At 28.1% G+C, this 26,658-nt stretch overlaps 1 protein-coding gene across 1 annotated transcript; it reads left to right on the plus strand.

The window, feature by feature from the left end:
* The first annotated feature begins 5,285 nt into the window (after positions 1–5,285).
* LOC132931869 (sialin-like) lies at positions 5,286–26,320 on the plus strand. The gene is made up of 9 exons (XM_060997926.1): positions 5,286–5,929; positions 18,412–18,596; positions 18,686–18,916; positions 21,902–21,986; positions 22,762–22,982; positions 23,477–23,623; positions 24,510–24,798; positions 24,946–25,031; positions 25,128–26,320. Exons 1-9 carry the CDS (start codon positions 5,923–5,925, stop codon positions 25,299–25,301), a joined length of 1,425 nt encoding a protein of 474 aa, XP_060853909.1. The 5' UTR covers positions 5,286–5,922; the 3' UTR covers positions 25,302–26,320.
* The last annotated feature ends 338 nt before the right edge of the window (positions 26,321–26,658 follow it).

Here is a 26,658-nt window from a genome sequence, read left to right on the forward strand (position 1 = left end):
TTTAAAAAAAGAAAAAATATTTTTTAATATTTCATTGAAATATTTCAAAAAGAGTGAAATTTAGAACCCTATTATATTACATTATATTTTATAAGTAGAGAAATATATTTTTTGAAGTTATTTTTGTTGGTATCACTTTTGATGTATTATGTACTTATAGATTCTAACATAACTTTTCAGCATTCATAACAATTTAACTCTAGAAAAACCTGGAGAAATGAAGTTTCGATTAATTTTTATTTAGTATCTATATAGATACACAAATACACATTAATCATAATCAATAGTTGTTGGTTATTACTTATTATTATATTTAGTTATTATTATCATCATCATTTATCACTATTACACTAATTAATACAGGGTATTTGAGTAATTCGTATAATATGTGTGGGCTAATATTTAATATTTTACGTATAAAAATTAAAAGTTATTTTTATATAAAGCGGCTATTGAATAGAACTCACTGATCACGAGTCAGCTATGCTTATCGGATACGATTTTGACCCGGTTTTGTATAATATAAAGAACGATCCAATAAGTATCGTTTATTTCTATAGTTTTGTAAAAGTTATACTTACTAGTTTATCTTTACGTGATTTTGAAAGTTTTTTTAATAAATTACTGTAAAAATCGGACAGATTACGCCACAGGTATTCTTATTTCCTCGTTTTTTGGTGTGCAGGAGTTGAGTCTATAAGACTAGATGCCTAGATCTATAATGGTAATCGATAAAAAAATGACACGATAAAAAGTCAGGTAAATAAAAAAAATGACAAAATTATAATTTTAAAGGTACATTATAAGGACAACTATTTAATTAATTTCAGCATTAATTTCAATTTTAATTTTAAGGTTTTATTATTAATAACAGTAAACTATGTCAGGAATTCAGGATTATTGCATAATTATGATAACAATCGTCATGGATCAAACGATTGATTTTTCATATAAAATGTTGATAATTGACTTAAAAATGTTGTTTATGATTTTTATAAATTGTCTGTCAGTGAAAATCACATCGAAAATTATCCTGGATAAATACTGTCACTTTAATTTTATTTATTTATATTTTATTGATTTAATTTTTGTTTTCTGTTTATTCATAATTTATATAGAAAAATTTAATTTTCAATAATAATTATAGTTTAAATAAATCTTAAAATTTAAAGTTAATTCTATTATAATAGCCTAAAGTGATTATAATAATATATACCATTAATTATTATATTATACACCACGTCACTACGGTCCATGGCCAAAATCCCAGGCACCTTTAATTTGTAGTGTGTAATGTTGTGAACATTCAACACTTACTACCACCGATACCTCATCTATATCAATGGTATAAATATATAATACAGTACGCGGAAAGTATTTTCCTCGAAACGTCGCAGTTCACAAGAATGTTATCATTTACGTCGGAAATCCGTCATCGCATGGTCCATTACAATAATAATCATGATGTCACACGACTACTGCAGTTCATTGTTTTGATAAATAATTGTGTTACGTATTATAAATAAATGATAATAAATCCAACTCTCCTTTGTGTTTACGTGGAGTCACAGCTGTAAAGAGGCAACAGTAATGTGACTTAGAAGAATATTTACATATTATACTGTACAATCTGTTCACAGGAAATGTACAGATGGGTTTAGTGTTTAGACAGCAGGTCCCCTGAACTACTGCAGATGATTCTCGAGTAAGGTACATTGCAGGTTGCAACAGCAGTTGTATACACATTAAAATTTTGGGCACTTGTTAAACTGTTCATTTTAAATTTGTATTTATTTTATTAAAGGTTAGAAATATGTTAAATGTCAATAATAAATATAATATAAGAGTGGCGGATCCAGGATTTAATTTGGGGGGGGGCATTGTCTAAAACGCAAATCTTAAATTTTTCAGTAAATAACAAATACATACAAATATGTGTATTTAACTTATGCCAATGAGGGAGGGGGGCAAGGCCCTTCGGCCCCCCTTAAATCCGCCACTGTAATATAATGTCAGTTGAATTAGTCCTCTCCCTTACCTAAATATCAGCATACCGACGCATCGTTCAAAATTTTTTTCTGTATGTAGATTTGATTTGAGGGTCTTGAGCAGTGAGCACTACCATATTTACAAACAGCATTTCATCTGTATAGATAATTCATCTTGAATACATATAACAGGCTATCATAGTAAAATCATACTTTAAAATATCTATAGGTATATAATATATAATAGGAATTTACTAAATTTAACACTATTTTTTCGTTCTATATTTTGTTTATATTATGCGAACATCTTAGATAATTTTGTCTATTTGTACCTATCCGTAATCTGGGACACATTCCATCTCCCCTCTAATCCCTATATAGAACTTAAAGATAGTAGGTACTGTACATATGTATATAATTTTCTACTGCAATTATTTGGAAAATAAATCGAATAATTATTATTTACAGACAAACCTCTTCGTGATATAATCTAGAGTATACGAATACATACAAAGTATATAGTTATACAGCTAAGTTTTTCTTAATATTATATGATTTTGGAAGGATCTCAGTGTTCAGTCCACGATTTTTTTCCTCCTTAGCTATTGCCTATTTGTGTATATGAATATAATGTAATGATATATGCTCACATAGTCACATATCATAACTGTGTAGTAATTGCATAGCAGTTTAAATACAATAAATTAATAACGGTAAGTACCTATTTGGCGCGCGGATAACGGTTTATTTCAATAAACATTTTTCGCCACTGATGAAAGGGACGATTTACATTGTAAGGTCATGTAGAAACTCACACGTGTTTGTGACAATGGGGCGCAATAAGACGTGTGCATTTCTCTCGTGCCGCGAGAGACAAGGGATGGGCCCATTCTGTGTTTCTGCCACCAAGGATAAAGCCAGGTTCTTGGAAACGCAGAGGCCTTTGATGGGACCGCCAGCGACTCTGGTTGGCATGACCAGATCGTTTCTCCCATTAGCTAGTGCATGTGCACCAGTCTTTTTAATAACATCTCTCGACACAGAATCCAACGAGCGACAACTAGGCCTGTTTTTTGAACCAAATAAGTCAGTGTGTTGTTTTTTATTTGGATTTACGTGCCGATTTGTGTCACCTCATCACGTCGCTATATTATATATATATTCCGGCGAATCAGGTAAGGTGCATTATTATAACATACGGTATGTTATATACTATATTATATTACTATAATAATTTATACGTATATATTCTGAATACTGTGTACTTGATTAGACTCTCTAGTACACGACCTCGAGAGCCCTCCAACGATCAGGAGGAAGGTAATTACGTAAAATTAATATCTGGTAGATAGTTTTGTTCTCCAGCACTTCTAAGTAGCATCACCCCATAAAACTTGTGACCTTTTACTATTTTACTTTTATTTTATTTAATTTAATCTTATTTTATTGTTATATTTCTTTTATTTCTAATTTTACGTTATTATAATAATATATTGTATCATATTAGGTTGTTTAAAAATGTAATTCATTGTACAGAGGATAGGGAGGGGACTTCCGTAGATAAATCACTGAGCTCAAAGTTTGTCCACATGCGCAGTTTAGTTTTACTTCAATAATAACAAAACGCACGTGCAATGGCGTTTGACTGTCGTCGAGCGCGCTTGTCTGTCTGCTTATAAATAAATTAGGAAAATATTGTAACCGTCGTTAATTAAGCCCAATGGACCAAGTTACATAATATCATTTGGTATACTAAGTACTAATTTATTCGTATGTATAAATTTCTTTTAAATTCAGCTTCTATCGCAAACGAAGTCTATCTATTATTCATACAGCATTAAAACATCATTAATGAATTATGTTATATTATTGATTTAATTAGAATAATAATATAAAGTTACTAAAATATTTATTAAACATAGTTTATTAGTCAGTAAATCGTTCTCCTCCGTGTGGCTAATATGATTTATCACATACTATCATATTATCATATATTTTATGCACGTTATCTGAGTTATTTTTTTAATCTGAAAAACACCAGTTGCACACCATCCGCTGATATACATACCAGCTAATAGCTGACATCACACACGGGCCGCTCGCTTAATGTAGCTGCTATATATAAATTATATACATATATAATATGTAGTCCCTATATTATGTATTATTAGTTATTATATACAGCATATATCGACTATCGAGTACCAGAGTGTCCAGTATACAGTATAACAACTATATCATTTGCATATATAATAAAATATTATATTTCATATAAGCTCGTATTAATCGTATATTGGTGAAATACATTTTATTATTGCCTTTTATAGACATATTTATGTACAGAGTATATCACCGCGTTTGACTTCGTCGATAATTTTTTTATTCAAATTAATAAGCTGACTACTGCAACGTAGTTATATGTCTAATTTATGCAATTATTGAAAAAGTAGATTCACCAATTACCATTATACCAATAGAACGTGTTCAAACAATATAATTTAAAGATTTGGCAGGATGTGTCCAGAGGAACTGTTGATTGTGTATTATATATGCGTAAAATAATATAGCTAGTGAGTGCATATTTACGGGGACGAACACGTGGTGAGAATGATGAGATATCTAGCCGTACATGGTTTGTTTAACCGCATGTTCGTCCCCACGCACGTGCTAATAATATTTGTTCACAAATGATTTTGGAAAAATTTTTAGGTATCTATTACTGTAGAGAGACATGCATGTTCATGAGACATGTGATGGATATTAACAATTCATAATATATTTTTATTCGCTTACTTAAAACAAAAAGTAATTAAAAATGTTTGTTTTCGGGTTTCTCGATAACTATAATAGCAAACAGATCTGGTTTAGATCTTGACCAATACAAATTTTAAACTTCGGTGTATGTAATACGTCCAGAGTAGTATATACGCAATGCGATGGTCACTCTGTATTCATCGTACCGCGACTGAAGCTCGTCGTCACTAGTCTAGACACTGCAGTAGTCGTCGACATTTAATGCAAACTCAATCGGCATATTATAATATTAAAATAGTATAAAAACTGTTACTGCAAACGTACACTCGCCGCGCGGTAAAATTTTTTAGTTTTTTTTTTTTTTTTCTAAATTCTAATGATTTTAATATCCTACAATAGTCACACGCGGTCATCGTCGTCGACGTGCGTAACGATGAACAGCACTGCAAATTTTAAACAAAAATAATTTTATTATTGTTATTATTATTAATATTATTGCCGTCGTCGCCGTCGTCCGTACGCGTTGCGGTGGTGGTATTGGTATAATCGCCAGTACGCCGCCGAGTGGCGTGTGCGCGCGCGTTTTTTTATTTATCTCTTCGTCGTATGCCCGCCCAGCACGTCCGAGTACGATGCGCGTCGTCCGGTCTCTTCGGTCTCGGAACTAAACGCGATCGGTGTTTGCGCTCGCTTGTGGCGTAAACATTATCACACATTTTACTATACGGTGTTAATATACGGTTGCAATTATTGTGCTCGTCGTGTTCGTCAAACGTCATAATTATAAAAACGATTGGTTTCAAAATTGAGTCAAATTATTAACAATAACATTACCATCATCGCGTTTTATTGATATTGCACACTGTTAGTATTCCAGTGTCCCGCATGGACGACCAGCGGATCCGCTGATCGACGACTACGACGCCGCCGCTGACGCCGCCACCGCTGTCGACCACCTGTGGCGCGCGCATGATCTTCTCCAGGTCTCGTTCAGGTCCAGCTCATCTGCGGATTCGGTGTGTGTGCAGCTGTTGCAGAGCCGTCGCGCAGTGCTGCTGCTCGCCGCTCGTCATCCGTCGTCTCCGTCTAATATTATAATATTATTATCGTATTATTGTATAATATAATAATAGTGTATAATATTATACGCACGTTATAACGGACGACCGTCGTCGTCACGATGAGAGGTACGTACGGTATATAATATTATTATATACTGCAGTTTAATACTGCACGCGTACTATTATTATGACGCGTGACCCTATTATACTATTATAACTGACGGTTTTACGGGTGGTGTCTTGTAAGCGAGCCTACGCGCCTTACGACTTAAGTACCTATAACTATACGAGACTTCGGTCCCAAGCCTAAAATATTATCTATTATTATTTTTTTATTCCCCGTGGTGGTTAGAATACCTAGCTGAACGTCACGAACAGAAAATTGTGAAATTAAAATTCAATCTAAACAGTTTTTGATATTTTTTAAACAAAGTTTGTAATGTGTTATACCTAAAATTGTATAGTCGCTAATATTATGTTATACGCGCGATGGCCTATATAATTTAACGTTTATAATATTATTAATAACAAAGAGAGTAGGAGGTACATTTTTAGAGATATTACTGATATTAGATAATTTTATTAAATAGTATATATCCGAATAACCGTGTCTCTGATTTAGTACAATGCGTGTTGGCCCGATTAAAAAAAAAAAAATAACTTGGCGCCTCGCCGCCACCTCGCCATATTGTCATCATAGGCTTGACTTATACACTGGAGCGATTTTTTGTCTACTTTTCCATAAATAATAAAACTAGTAGCCGTACCAGTTTAGAGTTTGTAGTGTTTGTGCATACAATCTGATTTTTGTACTCTGGTGTATAAATAATATTATTAGTATGGAACACAAGCGTTTCGCGAAGTTGTTAATCAATGGTACATTTTTTAGGAGCTTAAATAATCTTAAATAGAGCGACCCGCGGGATAATGTTTCTAATAAGTAATAAAGTTTCAATTTTAAGAGGCTACTGCAATTTTTAAGCGACTATGCCCCTCACGTTGTCTGCTTATGAAATGTATCACGGTGATTGAGATTTCAATTTTTTTGTTTCTTAGATGCACCGATGAAAAGTAAATAGTATTTATCTTGAGTTTTTCAATACAATAATACATATTATATTTTATGCATTCATGACTTAACTATATTAACCATTTAAAAACATATAAGAAAACTGTTAAAATTCATTTAATCACGTAGAACATTGAAACTGTATGTTTATTATTAATTTGTATTAATAAATAATAATCTATAATTAATTTTAATATACTATTAAAGTTATATTTAATAAATTATTCGGCAATAATTTATCGATTAAACAAATTAATATTGAGTATTTTAATGTGAATGATGTTTTTATTACATTTTCTCACTAATGAATAATGGTATTTTATATACCTATTATACATTCTTAATTGTACAGGTTTTTTTAAAATTTTATTTAAAAACTTATAGATATTATTCAAAACTAAAATATATCAATAATATAGCTAATATAGATAAGTAATACAATGTTAGTTATGTTTAAATTTTTCACATTCAAATTAATAAACTTTTACATTATCAATAATGATATAAATATGGTATAATAAATATCATATAAATAGAATAATATGGTTAAATTCCAATAAAAAACTTAAATTTATACAATTCTAATCTATAGGTAATCATCACGAAAAAAGCTTACTCGATGATTTATATCGCATTGTTTTCATAGTCTCTGTCATACTCATAATTCTCCCCTCCCTCGTCGAGTCCGACAAGCATACGGCCTTTACTTGTGACCTTTAATTAAGTTTTATATTTTATAAAAGTTAACGTCTTAAATATAATATATTAAATATATAGTCGTATTACCACATTATTATAAATAAATGTATGCTTAAGTTGCAGCAATGTGCTTAGCATGACGATAAATGTACATATCTACTATCTACAATACGTAGGTATATAGTGACCAAAACTTGGCCAGTCGCCATAAAATCACATCTGTCGCGCCAAAAGCATGTGCCCCGAAAACGTAATTCAAATGACAATTTAACGTGATAATATATTAATAAATAAACATATTGTCCGCTATAATCTCCACTTTTTTTATTCATAGTTTTTCTTTATTTTTTTGTGTTACTCATACGACGTTAGCTTACTTATTATGATGATAACATTTAAAAAATTTCTTTTTATTGTTTTTCTATTTTTTTTTTTTTTTTTTTTTAATGTGACAGTGTATTTTACCATAATTTTTTAACGCTATTCTTTAGAACTGCCAATACTCATAAAGTCTGACATAGCACAAATATTATATAAACCTACCACTGAAATAAATATTACTTAAAATATTGTATTATTTTCTTTTAATTTTAATGATTAATAATGACTAATCACTAAAATACAATGTTGATTTAAATAGGAAAAAATAAAATATTCTAAATAAAGGTTAATCGATTTTTTGATTTGATTTATAATGTTTATATAGATAAAAAAAATGAAATATTTGTAATTAACTAAATAATTTAACTTAAATATAACTGATTAATTATACGCGCGTGACTAAGTATACCTTTGCATTTTTAATAATAATTATAATAACTGAAAAATACTTAAAGCTTATTAGAAATTAATATTTTCTTTTAAAAGGAATAAAAATTATGATAATATTAAAAAAAATATAGGTATACTACCAACTTTATTTTTATAAAATCTTAATAAAATATATGTTTTGAATGAACTATAACTTTAAATCTTTATATTTTAAAATTTAAACAACTTTTTCATATTTTGTTCAAAGACTATACTATATTAATTATACATTTATACATCACTAAATTGTATTTATATTTATATAATGATAGCTTTATTAGCCGTGTTGACTCTACATAATATTTTTCTATTGTGTTTACGAATAACCACAGCATAATTAATAATCATAATAGTTTAAAGCAATTTATTTTATATTTTTATCTCGAAAAGTGACAACATCGTTATCTGTTTTATTATATATAATTGTATTTTCTTTTTTGTTAGGTAGATATTGTTATATATAATAAGTTTTTAAAATATTGTATTATTACTTCATACTTTTTTATTTTAAATTTTATTTTATTTATCTCAAAGTAAAAATAAAAGTTTACTTTATTTATTATTTATTGATTAAAGAATTTTCAATTTAGGTATTTGGTATATCAAATGTTTAATTAATTGCTTAAGATATTCCACTTCAGTATACCTATAGGTATACTATAAATCATAGTAAATTATATCGCTTTAATGAATATAACCAATATTGTATAGGTATTACTAATCATTAATTAAGTAGGTACTACTAGATTCAATGATTCAAAAATTATAAAATAATTAAAAATAATCTAATTAAAATCAAGGTGATAATTTTTTCAATTTAATATATTATGTACAGAGTGTAACTCGTTTATTTGATATTATTGCATTTACACTATTATTGCATTTGTCAAATGGACGAGTTACACTCTGTATATATCAGAACTGTATCCAGAGTTTTATTATGTAGATGATGAGGTGGAAGGCTGGCCGAAATAATGATTACTTATATAATACTATTATAGCACTAGTAGGTATCATATGATATTAAATATTACAAAAAAATGTACTATGGTCTATGCTAGTGTTTCCCAACCTTTTTGTAATGGCGATTAAAAAAATTTACTGTTTGTTGGGTAAGCGATCCCCCAATAAACAAAAAAAAATATAACCTAGAATCTAAAACCTAGGTTTTCTTATGTGTTGTTATCAAGATAGTTGCCTAATTAGTTAACAAACACCATGAGTCGCGACCCATAGGTTGGGAAATACTGATCTATAGGTAAGGGTATCATTAAAGATTAGAAAACAAAGTTTCGTTTTTAATTTTTGAAAATAACGATGTTTATTTATTTTAATTTTTTTAAATCATCATAATGTTTTTAATAGTCAATGGAAGACTAATTTATCATACCAAACAATATACAAGTATGTAAAATCATAAGACACATAATTTCTACCAACTATGATACCATAATGCTCGCGGCTATCAACTTAGTGAAAAATTAGTGTGATACATAATTGAGGGTAAAATGTTTTATTCATTCGCGTATTGCTATATATTTATTTATAGCTAAAGTTTTAGCTTGAAAAATAAATTTGGAAAATTATATTTCAAATTGATGGTTGTTTTTGGTACAAAATACAGAAGCTTTAAAATGTAAATAAGATTCCTCATAATATGCTCATATTATATATTTATATAGCAAATAAAAATGCTTAATCTGATGCTGATATTAATTTAGTGTTTATATAATATGTAAAATTTATTTTTACTTACCTTATATTACACAGAGAGGTACTATTAGTGCCCGTTAAATATTTAAATATATACATAATAGCATATAATATACAATAAAGTCAATTGCAGAAGAAATTATTGTGATTGACTGTTACTATAGTGCATTGGAAATTTGGAAAGAATATTTTGAGTAAAGGTATTTTGGAGTGCAATTGAATATACCTAGTTTAATTGTTAATCTTCTTTTATATGTATATGAGTTTTGTAACATTTGCATATTCACTTTATAGGTACATCGGTTTTATACTCTGATTTCGATTGTATGTCATATGAAATTTAAATGATTTCCGATAAATTAAATAGTATTAATGATTGTCATATTAGGCATTTGCCGAAAGTCTTACGAGTAATTCAAAATTGAAAAATTAAACTATTTATTTCTTTAAAAATTGTATGTTACCATATGATATTTTTGAAATTGATTTATAATTACATTATGATTCACATTGTTAAGACATAACTCCAACACGTGACATTATATCTCAACAGCTATTAATTAGTTATCAAATAGATAATCCATATTTTTAGTAAATATAACTAAATTTTAACGTATTTAAAAGGTAACTATAATTATGCAAGCTTTAGATAAAATATAAGACTATTGGTTTGAAAGTATGTTGGTTTTTATTGAAAATATTCCTTACATAAAAAAATGCATTATTGCATAATAGATACCTTCAATTATCTTAACTTTTTTTGTTAGTAATAGCGCCGAAGTCAGTTTGACAGTTTCAATGCATACAAATAAAATTCTGAGATAGAAGGTACCAGTAACAATAAATTTGTGATACTAAAATACGATATAAATTGCATGTACCTACTTATATCCAAGTATCTATAACTTGTATACTTACATCTCACGAACTACTATCGTCCATCATCCTCCTAAGCACCAACTATTGCCTATATGATCGACATCGGTGAAACACAATTGTAGCTATGTGTTGTCTATTAAACAAAATACATGTACATTAATTTAGAACTATTAGGCAAGGAGTGACTTACTATAGTATATTTAAGTTAGGGATGAAACATATTATATAGAATTTTGATATTTGTATTTGTTAATGAACATAGTTATTTATAGTACAGCTACTAGAATACTTCTGAATTTATAAACTTATGTATACACTTGTCCTTCATAAATCTGGTACTGATTAGGGCAAAAATTATAAATATAAGATTGTATGTGAAATGCACGTACTTAAATATTTTAAGTACATTTTGGGTTTTATATTATTTAAATAATTGTATGATTGATTATTATAAACCGTGTAAATTGTTTACCTATAGAACTTTTACATGAATTGGATTTTAATTATAATAAAGTATTACTATATATTTCAAATTTCCTTAATCATTTTCATACTACATCTAATCTTATAATAATTGTTTTTAAAATAAAAGTAATGAAACTAAAACTTATCTATGACAGGGTGTATTCATGTTTTATGATTTTGTATGTATCACATTTTTTCATCACAAACAATTGTTTTTAGTCATTAATTATAATAACAGCTATAAAGATCCCTTATCTATTATTCTGCATATGAGGAATTAATCACGTAGGCTAACAGTAGTTGTCAGTAGTGTTACTTTTTACTAAAACCACGCTCCACCGCAATAACTAAATTACATGACAAAAATGCAATGATTGGAATTTATATTATGTATTTACCTACTTATGAGTAATTTTATATTAAATTGTCAAGTTCTAATCGAGATAAACATTTTTTTATTGACAATAATAGGTAAAATATTTTAAAATGTCAAATATTACCAATATCTCAAAAAAAGATAAAATATTTTGAAAATTGTATCATCTAGATATATAAAAAGTTAGTATAAACATTTTTAGAATTTAAAGTATCTACGGTTATTTGTCTTCGAGTTACACCAAAAAACAAAATCGATTTTGTCGAATACTTGTTTTGAGTAAAAATTATCTACAGGTTTTCCTTGATTTTATTTTTTTGTTTTTTTTCCCAGTTATTTTGAAAAATACACAGAATTCTTGATCTTTTAACCCTTTAAAAGTACCAACTAGATCACATTTTAAGAAGTCGTTAATAACCGCACATTTATATTCCTTAATCACGCATATTTTCCCCAAATCAAACCGTTCAATACCGCACACATTGATATATATTAATAACGTATAAAATAACATTATATCGTTAAGTACCACACACCAGTTAACCATATTTAATCAAGATCACGAAATCATAAAAATAAAACTAGAAATTATACAGAAAAATCAGTTCTATTCCAATATCAAAAAAATTACAATAATAAAAATTCACAATCTGGATTATGGTTAAAACTTTTTTTAGGTTGCCAAATTTGATTCCTAAGGCGTTTGTTGAGATTAAGGCTACTTGTCCAGATGAAAAACAATTTTATGATTTCGCTGTTTAATTTTTAACTGTGAATCAAATGTGTGTGGTTTTGAACTATCGACCTTTCAAATTCCCTTTTTTAACAATAGAATAAATGTGTGCGGTATTGAACGGTGTAAAATGTGTGGTTATGAACGGTAAGTGTGTGGGTATGACGACCGCCGAAATTATATACCAACTACCACCAAAATGGGAAATCGAAATATTTTAAATGCCCCAATATTATGTGTCAACAAACAGGAAAAATCACACACATCATTATCATCATTATTAAAATATACGCATTATTGATAATATAAATTGTCTTTTATATTCAATATTATTGAACATAATAAAGAAAAACGAATTTGATGATACAAAAAATATCGTTTAACACGCTAAACCTTGAGTTAATGGTAATTATTATTTAAGTTAATTTTATGTAAATAATGAAAGCAGCTATGATAATACGAATATAGTTAGTTACCGTCTACCTAGTTATAAGAAGATAAAACAATAAAACAATAGACATAAAAATAATAAATAATTTTGAATAATTTTGAATTCATTATAAAAATCAAAATCGTATATTTGGTTATACTGAACTATTTTATAATGAAATAGTATCGAACTAACAACTATGAATATTAATCTACTAAATAGTATTGTATATGTATTATAGGCATTTGTATAAACTGTATATGCCATATACAGTGACATAAATAGTAAAACAAACAAATATGTATAATGCATTTTATGTCGTTTAATTATATTTATTTTAATAATTCCTATATGACTATAATAATAAAATAATTAAGTCTGTAAATCCTTAAAAAAATATCTAATAATTTCATAAACATATGAATTTATTAAATCAGTATCTATCTATATTTTTTATTGGACTAACATTTAGTTAGGTTAAGATATAGTTATTAAATCCTTTTCTTGCTACATATGGCGCAAGAAAAACAAAATGTGATTTATGACCCTTGGCTTATATATTAATATTTGAGTGTGTTGAGCACTCGATTTCTTAAAAAATAGATCGTAATTTAATATTTTTATTTTATTAAAAACTGAAGTAACTATTTTTGTACAATGTTTATGACAATTAATTAATTTAGTGATAACTGATTAATGGTTACTAATAACTAACCAGAATATTTTTTAAATTATTATGAAATATTTCTATTTGATAAACTGGGCGTATAATAAGATTAAAATTGTTATTTCACTACGTCCACAAAAACGTCAATATTGTCAATACTACGAATTCGTAATAAATATATATTATATAAAAAAAATGTTTTCGATTTAAAATTATTTTTTATGTATTATATTTATTAAATATTATAAATATTCTATTATATAATATTATATTATAATATTATAATTATTGATTTTTACTAGATATTTTCACCATAACACAATATAGTTTGTATTAATTATGTTTTCTATAAGAATTAAAACAAAAGTCTTGAAATAAAATACATTCTACATTTATTTAATGTTTTTGATTCAATAAAAAAACAAACATAAATATAATAAGAATTTTAGTATGTTTTAATGTAGGTAAACATTTGTTCATAGAAAAACAATATTACACTAATCATATTTTTATGCCATTACTGCATAAAAAAAAAATAATCTTTTTAATAAATTATTGTATTGCCAATTTATTAATTTCAATTTATAGCCATTTATAATATATTCGTACTATGATTTCTACAGTTCTTACTACCGCAGTATTTGGAAGTTTAATAATAGTTGGTTTGAAATTATTTGTACATGAAACGATTTACAATTTTTTTTAAATGTTTCTAAAGCTTCAATAAACTTATACGACTTCTATTCAAGTATATATAAATATATATATATTTATGTATTATTTATTATTATTTTAGTAATACACTAATACGTAGTACTGATGTATGTCTTTGGAATATTTCACTAATTATTAAGATGTATTTAGTGATTGAAATAAATTACTTTTAAAATGTGAATATCGCAAATCATTTAATTTTTATTGTTGAAAATAGTTATGATTCTTAATTAAATTTATTATTAGAAGAATATTTCTATGTAAGTATACAAGATACCCAATATTACCCAATATTACCCACTTATTATTTTTAATTAAACTGTTACGTTAACATCATTAAAACATTTGATAAAAATTATTAAACATTATATTATTATTATATACCTATCATTAATATGTATAATATATTCTTTATATTAATTTGATTATTTTATATAAAATCTCAACAAGTGTAATACAACTACGTTTTAATTGCGTTTAACCATGTGTGTCTATATATTTATTTATATATTTTTTTTTTTGATTAACTGAATAATAAATTTAGATCCCGAAAAATTATTACAGCAAAGTTTCAACTTTTCGAACGGTAAAATGAAAATTGAATCCCAGAACTTAATTACAAATGAGATCATATAGACACCAGAAGGTGATAGGTAGTAATTCCTATTCTCTTTGTTGGTGGGATGATAATTTGACGGTGAATAGGCCAAGTAATATAACCCACAAAAATACAATTTTCAGGAGTGACTAAAATGTTAATATTTTTGTAAAAAAATAATGTGTGCAGTTATTGGTTTGTTCAAATTTCAACAAAAATATTATTTGAGGGTGATTTTTTACTTGTAAAAAACATGATGCGTTTATATTATATCTTTATAATTATTGTCATTTTAAATCTCTATTTTATTGTCAGTGTGGGTTAAGTAATTTGATCTATACACCGTGGTATAATATATCGTATGTCCCTGTGTTTCGATCATTTTTATTAGTTTATAGCAGTGTTTCTCATAAGGATTTTGGAAAAGGCAAATATTAATTTTGAAAATCAATTGCGAGACGCATGCAGAAAATCCATTTGAAACGGTGCAAAATTGACCTAAAAAAGGGACTTAGTTTAGCGTATTTTTTTCCTGGGTGTAAAAATTGTTAGTTACATTTTTAATGATGATAATTGAAAAATATACAAATTAAAAAATATTTATTATAATTTAAATTTTAACAAGCGATCCATATAAATACAAATAATATTAGCATATTATATTTATTTAAATATTAAATTTATATTGATTATTTAATTTAATATTATTGTTTTGATGTTGATGGATGAGCCCAGAGCCACACACAACTTGTTAAAGGGATCGCTAGTTTATAGTTAATACTTAATACTTACTATAGTTAATACTGTAATAATATCGGTAGATACTCAGTAACACAAAAAGGATTTAAAATATTAAAATGCTACAATTGAGTACGAAAAATTAAAAATTACACGTCATCAATACGTAAGTAAATTTATTTGATAAATTAATAATAAAACATACATCATTCTTTACTGTTACACAGATATTATATAATAAAACACTGATTAGGTAATGATTATATACATTATCTATATTAACGACATAAACATATTTTTTTAGCGTGTACTTTCAATTATTATAAGTAAGTACTTTTTACATTGATTGCTTAATAAAATCTTGAAAAGTAATTCATGTGTGTGTATGCATAGTAAATTTTTTTATTATTCTTATTTTTATTAAGAAATACGCAATCTATAAATTATTATTATTATTTTTTACAATAAGCTATAAGTGCTATATGGTGTAGATTACATATTATATTTAGCTGAAAAAATACAATTACCCAGTGGTGACAATTTTTTTTTACCTAATATTAATTATATATATTAATTTTATTTATTAGTCTCTGCAGCATTTGCGAACTAACTAGCTGAGGTTTCTGGGATACTTAGATTTGAAATTTCTAATGAGGGGGCTTTAATATTTGTTTAAGCGACCTGGAATCGTTTATAAAAAATGAATTCAGTTTCAGATATTGTGTCTGTGTATAGGTCGATGTGTAAAGTATGATTGGAAACGTAAAAAGGGCTATCTGTTTGAATAATCGTTTGGATCCGTTTAATTGATTAAAATAACTGGACTTTTTTATAAGTTAGATGGGTCGACTGTTCCTCATAATTCAATGACGTAAGATTTGATCAGCATTATCAATATTTTGTAAATAATTAATTTGTTTTTAAGGTTCATAGTTGATTTTTAAATTTTTTATTTAATTTGAATAGTAAGTATAAGTTACTGCGTCCTTGTTTGAGCAGTAATTGCTTTACTTTTACAAGGTGGGTTCATCAAGTCGTTTATCTAAAAAAATAAACCTAAATAATGGTTTTTCGATATGATAGAAATTATAGAGTTGTTTAGAATTATATCTATTAAAAAAAATTATCGAAAAAATTTAACTTTTTAAATAGGTATTATTATTTAAAAAATAGAAATTCTGTATTTATAATAATTATTAATTATAGATATATCGTTACAAATAGTACCAATGATATACCTGAAAGTAATATGTTTTGTCTTGTGTTTAAATACTCATTTCGGTTTTGAATTAGAATATACAGTAATAATTTAGTTTGGAATGTTATTATTGTTCCGACAATATGAATATTTATGATTTTATCGAGTAGAGTACCACATTATTATTAATTCACTCAAACTTAGAACATATGCCAAATATTATATCTATATGTATTGATCTGGGAAAACGTGTTAATTGTAGCAATACATTTCCGGTTTGATATTTTTTCTGACTGTAATTAATAGGTCAATATGCATTTTAAAGGTCATTTTTATTAGTTTTTTTAATTGTATATTTTGACCTTAGCTCTAGCCCCTAATTATAAAAATATGCTGTTTAAATATCTATTATTGTAGTTGTTACAAAGTTTCAGGATTAAATATTTTACAACTTGAAATGTTATTTGCTTAATGCAAAATAATAATAACGAAAAATTACTATGATATACTCGTAGTAACGATTCAACATTTTAAATACCTATATTGTTTCTATACGAGTCTATGAATATGAACACATCTTGTTTGTCCAGTTATAATTATTATACCGAGATATATCGTATTCATTTAATTTAACACTTTTAAACAAAATTATAAGTTAACATTTTAAGTGATTATGATAGCGGTGTACAACCCAATTCTGAATAAAATATTTAAGATTGTGAGTAGTGTTACGGCCCACCTCTAAATGCTTTTAATATCCCTGACAGCCTATTCATTTGCAATCTCACCATATTACAAACCGTCTGACGAGCTTCTGTGACGGACCTGTAAATTGTGATGTATGATATTATCGAGAAATGTTGTTTATAATGAATGTACTAGACTAAGCAACAATATTTGGTATGCTAGGCGACCTGTTTCCTTATGCGGTGATTAACGATTTTAACTTTTTCCCTGTTGAGACTACGTCACGTCTTAAACGTGTGATTTAAGTTAAATTGTCTTATTAAAATAATACAATAACTATATTAAACTCTACGTTCTTTACACAGGCCTTGGCATGTTTGCATTTGTAATTGGTTGATTAAGTGTGTCGCCATACCCATGTATTTGGGTGATACGTATATATACATGTACCTATATTGATATTATTATATAAATTTACTGGGTACACAATAATTTATTGACAACTTGTGTAAAACTACACCAAATTTAATAAAAAAATTTACTTTGAATATCGTTTTGTATACGTATAATAGGCTATAATTCTGCTAAAAGTTCAGTTTGTTAGTTATATACACATAGGTTGGATTACATAATATAATACTATTAAATACGGTAGCACGACCATGCGTATTATTATACTATCCAAATCACCAAGTTTACTAAATTAAATGATTATAAATTTAATAATAAACAAAATGAATCACGTATAAAAATACATTCGTAGTAATTACGATTTAAATATCAATAATTTTCAATGATTATTATTTATTATGTTGTACCTATATCATTGTAGCTACCGTTTCACTATGGTTCCTGGTGTTCGCCGGGTTCGCGTGCAACTACATGATACGTATCAATCTGAACATTGCCATAGTGGATATGACCACGGCAAAGAGCCGAGGTCGGAATATACTGATGTGTGGCAATTCAACGGTCAGTTCGAATTTAACCGTTGGAAAAGATTTCGTCGTCAAAAAAGTAATTTAATGACGCCGTTGCAGTTTATCACAGCACGTGCAGTGAAATGCAAGTGAGTAATGCAATTACTGATTTTATTATTATTTCAGACAGATTTCGAATGGAATGACAGTGAACGGGCCAGCGTACTCGGATCGTTTTATTGGTTGCATTGGGCGTTACAGTTACCAGGCGGGTTGCTCGCGCGACAATTTGGCGCTAAGCGCGTTTTTGGTTTGAGCAATTTGTTCATGTTCGTCATGTCACTTTTAATGCCGGTCCTCGCCCGGTGGGACATAAAAGGACTCATCGTGGCCCGAGTGTTACAAGGGTTCGTCGGGGTAAGTGCTACACTTTCCTAAATTACGTTTAACGCCTTGTGTAAGGCATAACACGTTTCCACCAAAAGTGGTAAAAACGTTGTTAAGTTAGATGGATCTCATTTGGTGGAAACGGATATTGATGGAAAAGGGAAAGGTCCACTCTTGGTGGAAACGTGTTACACCCCTGGCTACAGCATCGGAGCGCATAGCGATACCTGACATTGGGACTTTGTTCTGAAAGACTCCATGTTTCATGCTTCCTGTTGGCGTACTGCTAATGATAATATTGAAATATATAGATATACCTACCATAATATAACAATATTTTATAAAAACGAAAAAAACGTACCAATATTATTTGTTTTATTCTGTCTGACTACAGTGATAATGAAATCCGGTATAATTTATATATATATAACCCGATGCACTATGTATGTCCATTCTACCGATTGGATACTTGGAAGATCATTTTTAAATTTAAATTATTTAGATTTGTTTTTCTGTTAATTTTACAATGTATATCAAATTTATTTATTAAATTATATCTATTTGATAATATAACAGTTTGAGGGTAACAAAAATAACTCATTAAGTATAATTAAGTCTAGGGGCGTATTAGGTATTACATGACGTATATATTTTATAGCTTATATACTATCTTGCAGTGCCATAGCCAAAGGGGGGGGGCGGCATAATTTTTGATAGCCAATTATGACAACAAATTAAGTTTTCACTGTATTTCTGACAATAAAATACATATAATTATTCAAATTATCAAATCAAGATCAAGTAAGTGTGTTAAGAGTGATGTTGCTTTATCATCACAAACGGTTAATGATTTTTTTTTAAGCTATTCTGTGTATTTGGGGCAGCGAATTTAGGTTAGCGTTCTATTATTTTTCTCCCTCTGTAATATAATGAATTTGTGATCTGTAGAATCAATATCGTATCAAATTATACAGTGAATTTATTGACATAATAATATAATATCTAAGTTAAAGTTAAGAATGTCGTCTGTGTCTTTAGTAAGATTTAAATCTTTGTGCGGTTTATAAATATTATATCTAGATATCGACCATGTAAAATATTAATATATTACAATTTAACTATGTTCATATTACTTATTATCTTGATTCTATTTTTACTAACTTTGAATAGGCGTTCGATAGTATTGATCATAATTTATTAATTTTAAAATTAAAGCCTTCTATTAAATTTTAAAGATTGTTTGGAATGTCAATTTTTTTTATCGGTATTTCAAAAAAAAAATTTAGAAAAGTCAAAATTTTCAATTGTCTATAAATAGCTTTAAAAAAGTCAATATATTTTGAAAATGTATTTATAAATATATAACGCTAATATAAACATTTTGTGAAAATTTAAAGTATTTACAATAATTCGTTTTTGAGTTACAGCTGCAAAATAAAAAAAATCGATTTTGTCAAAAACTGGTTGTGCGTAAAAATTCCCGTTTTTCCGTTACCTTTTTAGGGTTTTTCCTGATGCATTTGAAAACTACAGTACATTTTTTAGTTTTGACCCTCCCAAAGTACCAACTAGATTCATTTTCCTTTTCAAAGAGAGGCTAAGTTAAAAATCAAAGAGCTATTACTACTCCAAAACGTGATGACAGACACAAAAGAAAACACACACATCATTGTAAAATCAATACATTCATCACTCATCCGTTCAGAATCTAAAATTATAAAATAATTATTATTTAATTAATTACAATTAAATAAATTAACCAAAAACTTTATTCACTTCAAACATAATTTTTAATACACTGAATATAGCTATTAGTATAAGATATTTATTAAAATAGGTACAAATATAACATCCTATGCTACGCTGTATATATTTATTAAGCGCAGCAGCAAATCAAACGTCGGTAAAACCTTTTTGTCCGTTTCAAAAAAGATATGCGTTTATTTTTAACGATTATTGATACTGCGTTATACGAATCGTCGGCCGAAATTAGCATTTCTATTTCGATAGGCGTCACGCTTATCGAAATATTCGGCAATGAAACAGATCGTCTCGCTGGCGGACCAGTAACTTCAACAGGGCTCACCACATCCGACGGGCGTTCGTTATGCGTATCATCATCGGAATGATGGCATAACGACGACGAGGGATCCGGCGATTTAGCTTCTACGGCTGCAGGCGCCATCACAGCAGCGTTTACGATCGCGATCATTTGCCGTATCTGTGGTCCTGCGTAATTGGCCAGCAGGATTGGCGATGAACGATATTCGAGTGGCGCGTCAGGATTCTGTCGCGGTTTATCGGAATCGCCATCGCCGCCAGACGTTATTATTTGTATGTTCGGCATCGATCTAAAGTATAGTTTACCGATTAAACACGAGAATTCCGAGCTTTCCAAAATCTTCGTGGTCTGAGCGTTTTGTGATTTTTTCACAATGGTTTCCATCGAGGCCGCGCGTTGTGTGATTTTGCAATCGATTGTAATATCATTATTACCTTGCATGATTTATTTTGAATACGCGTATAATATTAATGAAAGATTAACGTCAAGAGCGGCGTTGCTTTATCACCACAAACGGTAATTAAATTAATAAAATTATTGTCGTCTGACATTTCGGGGGGGGCTGAAGCCCGGAAGCCCCCTGGCTACGACACTGCTATCTTGAAAAAACAATATTCATAAGTATTACTAAGTATTGGCGTAAATAAATTAAATTTTGTAAGCATTTAGTCAACGGTGGTAAATATATATTTGTTATTTTTTTCTGCTAAAATTGTATTTGTTTAATAAACAATTTTGTATAATATCGAGAATTTTCCAAGTATTATTGTGCTCATATTTGATTGTATTGAGTTCATATGGATTTAAACATAATATTATATACTATTATATTCTGTAATGATTTTAATCATGATAAATAGATACATTTAATAATTATTGTTTATAGTTTTATTATTATATTTTATATTTTATATTGTTTATAATAATAATAGTTGTGTGTTTATTGTTTATAGGGTATGGCATGGCCGTCAGTACATCATTTGACCGCGCATTGGGTACCGCCGAACAAGAGAAGCAAATTCATTACTGCCTATTTTGGTCATTATTTAAATTAATATTTAATTTTTCTATCACTTAATACCTTTACACCTGCTATTAATATTTTTTTAAATTAAAACTTAAAGTGACTGCAATATTAATACATTATTATTATATGGTTTTGGTTTGTGGCTAAGGGAGTTGTTGCATTACAATAATGTTCTTACGGTTATTAACATTTAATATTTTAAATTGTTTCAAAAGTATTAGTTATAGCCTATGCGGCTATACATAGTCATCACTCATCAAATTAAAATGTATTAGAATATTATTTTTAGCACAATATTCAACTAGGTATTATTTACGACCTAGATTTTTGCAATTTAAAGGTACCTTACCTGATTTTTATTTTGAATTATTTATGGGTAAAAAAACAAAAACGAAAATATTAAACATAAAATATTCATAATGTGTTTTTCCAAAGATTATAGTGCGTATTTCTGAACAAACATTGTGGTTTATTTTAAATAAATCATTTATGCATTATTACTTAATAGTTGTTTAACACACATTATGTTTTAATATAGTTAAAGATTTGTCTTTTAAATTATGTATATTATAAAAACACGAATTAAATTACTTTAGTATATATGTCCTATAGCCATATGTGTACATGTACCTACTGAAAATTCAAAAGTGACAACTAATTATTGTAATTCTGCTATCTTAGTGCTATAATAATAATAAGACTATTTAATAATATTATGATGTTACTATCATTTCCTAGAATATCGTATCCTACAATAATGTATACTATTTTTTTTTAATTTCAAAGGCAGTTCGATCGGCGTGGCTCTTACGTTCCCGTTCTGTGGATTCATACTGGAGAGATGGGGCTGGTCGTATGTGTTCTATACCACGGGGTTGATCGGTATGGTGTGGTTTTTGGCATGGTGGCTGTTTGTGTATGATACGCCTGCGCAACATCCTTACATATCCGAAGTCGAACTTGTGCACATTACTAGTAGCCTTACCGACGTGGTGTCCACTAAAAAGGTATTATTATTTTAACAATATAAAATACGAACCGTTTGGATCGGCATTTTTCACCATAATATATTATCATGGTGAATTCCTAGATTTTTAAAAACAATTTCGATTATAACCTTCTATGTATATATAGGTATAACACATATAATATATTTTTTAAATTTCATATTGCGAAGAAATAACATAATAATTTTTTCAAATTGTTGACCTACTTATATTGGTAGGTAAATATTAAATTGTTTATTTATTTTTATTACCAAGTCCAAAAAAAATAAATGGTTACTCAATAGAAAATAATGTATCGATCACTACTTATTTTTTTTTTTACAACTTTAAATCATCTCAATTACAACGCTATAATATAATAACAAGTTAAATGTATTCAAATTATACATAAATATAATCGCGACCGGGTGCAAAAATAACCAGTTAAAATAATGAGTCTTATACCGCGGTTTGATGTTTAGTCTGACGTTTTCATTCTGTTTTTCGTTTTACAGTTGCCGATACCATGGAAGGCCGTATTAACGTGCGTACCGTTTTGGATCGCACTCTCTATCCAATGGAGTACCGGGTGGGCTTTGCACACGCTCATGACGCAGACTCCTACTTACCTAGTACTAATGTTCGGGTGGAATCCAGAAAAGGTAAATATTATTAAATATAATCTTCCAACGTTATTATTCATATAAATCAATAAATCATATAATGATTTCTTTATCGGCGGGTTTTTGTACATATTCCTCTGAAATTAGATACAAGTTAGTCGCGTAGGGTACCACGTTGTGCGGAATTATTAAAAATGCCAATGATATTATTAGGATAGATACAATATAAAACAATAATTACCTACATCTTACAATTCTTACATTATAATAGTAAAGTAATAACTAATATTTTTGAAGGAATTTCTGTATTTATTTACAAAAAAAATATCCCTATTCCATTGCATAAACTATTATACTACCTACCTATTACGATTCTGATATTATATATATATATACCTTTCTATTTAGTTAAAATATTCTTCATAAGTATAACAATTTTTACGAGAATAGTGCTGTTTGTAGCATTTTGATGACAAATTTGAGTCAATATTACTTAGTTTATTTCAAAATGTATTTTTTATTATTATTATTATATGTTCAATACCTAGCAGAAAATCCAGTTTCACCAGGATTTAGCGAAACTTGTATTCAAAAATGTATTTTCTGTACAGCGATGGATATTAATTTTTAGCATTATTGGGAAATTCATTTTCAAAACTTAAAGTATTTGAAAATGCTAAATAAGATTTTGCGCATAGAGTAAGTAGTATATAATATACAACGCTTGAAAACCATGCTGATCTATTTATTATATTTCATTATAAACTTACTCGTTTAACAAAAATGAGTCTCTATAGTCAATTTGACGAGAAATCGTTTTTATTTTTCAAAGACCAAACACTATAATATATGTAGCCATATTAGTACCCTTATAAATATTTGATAAATCGTATACCTATTATTGTTTTTCTCTGTTTCTCTGTAGATCGGCCTTTGGTCCGGCATACCTCATTTCACCCGTTTTGTGTTCTCGCTGTGCCTGTCGTTCGCCATAGACTCGCTCATGGCTACCGGCCAGTACAGCCGCACTTGCGTGCGTAAAATATCGACCACTATTTGTACGGTGGTACAAGCCCTTCTCATTGTGGCGATTGTGTATTCGGGTTGTGATCCGGTTTTAGTCAACGGATTCCTGCTGCTGGCCATGACAGCCAGCGGTGCTTCCACGTCCGGACCGCTGTCCATAATGGTCGATCTGTCGCCGAATTTCGCCAGTAAGTGATCATCATCCAAATAACACACTATTACAATTTGTTCTATACAGTTCGGAATAATAAACCTAAATAAACGAACTGTATAAAAATGTTTTAAACTTTCTGTAAAAATCAAAAAATGTCTAAAAAAATCTAATCCTGTTTTAGGCGTGCTCCAAGGTTTCAGCGGCATTACTGGAGTCATCCCGGGAATGATATCGCCGTTTGTGCTGTCCTATTTCACGAACGACAACGTGAGTACCTATCAACTTATATTTTAATCTTATCATTCTACCAAAAAATATAGACTACACACTTACACGTAAACTGATCGATTGTCATCGTTTCAGAATACCCTCGAAGCATGGCAACACTTTTTTGCCTTGAGCGGCGTGCTAATAGCCATCCCGGGACTCCTGTACAATTTCATCGGCTCTAGCGAACTTCAGTCGTGGAATAGTCCTATTCCAGCGGCCGATCCAGAATCGGCGTCCATCAACCGGAACACTACTGACAAAAAATGATTATTTTTACGTGTGGGTAATAGGTATCTATGCGATTAACAATTAATCGAATGACCAATTTTGTATTTTTTTTTTACAATATTATTACTTATATTATGTAACACCTAAAAAATCAGAATTCGTAAAGAATGATAAATATTATTATAGATTTGCAGAAATCGGGTTGAATATACATAACTATAGATACAGAATAAATAGATGTATAGTACAAAAACAATATTGCAGGTTTTTGTGCATTATTAGTAGGTACTTAGGAGTTAGGACAATTATAGATATTCATAATTTCTACATTTTAATATATTATTATTTATAGGTACATATTATATAGCCATGGTATTTAGTTATCTCAATCATATTTACAGTTATTGATGATTATTATAAACTAAAGAAAATAACTTAGGTAGATGTATTTACAATATTATCCATAAAAAAAACATTATTTGGGCCCCCAAGTAAACCTATAAATAATTTTATTATAGGTAGGTATTACAATATTACAATATAATCAGTCATCAGTGCTCAAATTATGGTGTCTGATTTTATTTTAATAAAAATATGTTACTTTAATTATCCCTAGTTTTTCAATAATATTAAATACAAATACAATACAACCATTACTCTCATTAGATGTTTATAAACATCAAATTTTAGTTTATATTCAACCATATTAATATATATTAATCACATGACTAGGAATTAAATTTAAGTACATACATAAATGTAGACTAAACATCGGTCAGCTATCAAAAAAAGTATCTACCTAGTAAATATTTTTGTTCGTGTAATATTTTGGTTGTAGGAATGATAAGTACAAAACGAATGTGTTTTTTTATAAGTACAATAACATAATATTATTATATGTGGCAGTGTATAAAATAATTAAAATATGGAACAAATTGATTGGTATATTTTTTATAAATTATGATTATTATATTTTATTATAATTTGTATGTTGTATATAACAATTTAATATGATTTACAATATTTTTAAATTATAATAAATAAAATATTTTATTAAATGTTTATTTTTCATATTAAAAAAAAAAAGGAGAAAGCTAGCCAAACTAGGTAACCGTTCTACTGTATAAGAGTATATATATATAGGTGTCGAGTGTACCTCTTCGATTTCATTGGTCTTTGTTATGTTATGTACCAATATTTTAAATTTTAATTCAACGACTCATTGAACAATTTTTACATAAAAAACGATTTTGAATGATAATGGTAATCAATTTAATATAATATTACTAAGTATTTAAAATTTAATTATATACCTACTTATTAGTTATTATATTGCTAAATGCTATTATAGTAACTTATTTTACTATTAGTAATGTAAGTTACTTGGTAGAATTAA

Source organism: Rhopalosiphum padi, chromosome 1 (genome assembly GCF_020882245.1).
Source record: "Rhopalosiphum padi isolate XX-2018 chromosome 1, ASM2088224v1, whole genome shotgun sequence".
In the NCBI taxonomy this organism is placed as follows: Eukaryota; Metazoa; Arthropoda; class Insecta; order Hemiptera; family Aphididae; genus Rhopalosiphum; species Rhopalosiphum padi.

What these genes read in the sequence shown, in the direction of transcription:
- LOC132931869 (XM_060997926.1), top strand. An exon ending in TGTTACAAGGGTTCGTCGGG is followed by an intron (nt 18,917 to 21,901) that starts GTAAGTGCTACA and finishes TATTGTTTATAG; the next exon opens with GGTATGGCATGGCCGTCAGT. An exon ending in ATTCATTACTGCCTATTTTG is followed by an intron (nt 21,987 to 22,761) that starts GTCATTATTTAA and finishes TTAATTTCAAAG; the next exon opens with GCAGTTCGATCGGCGTGGCT.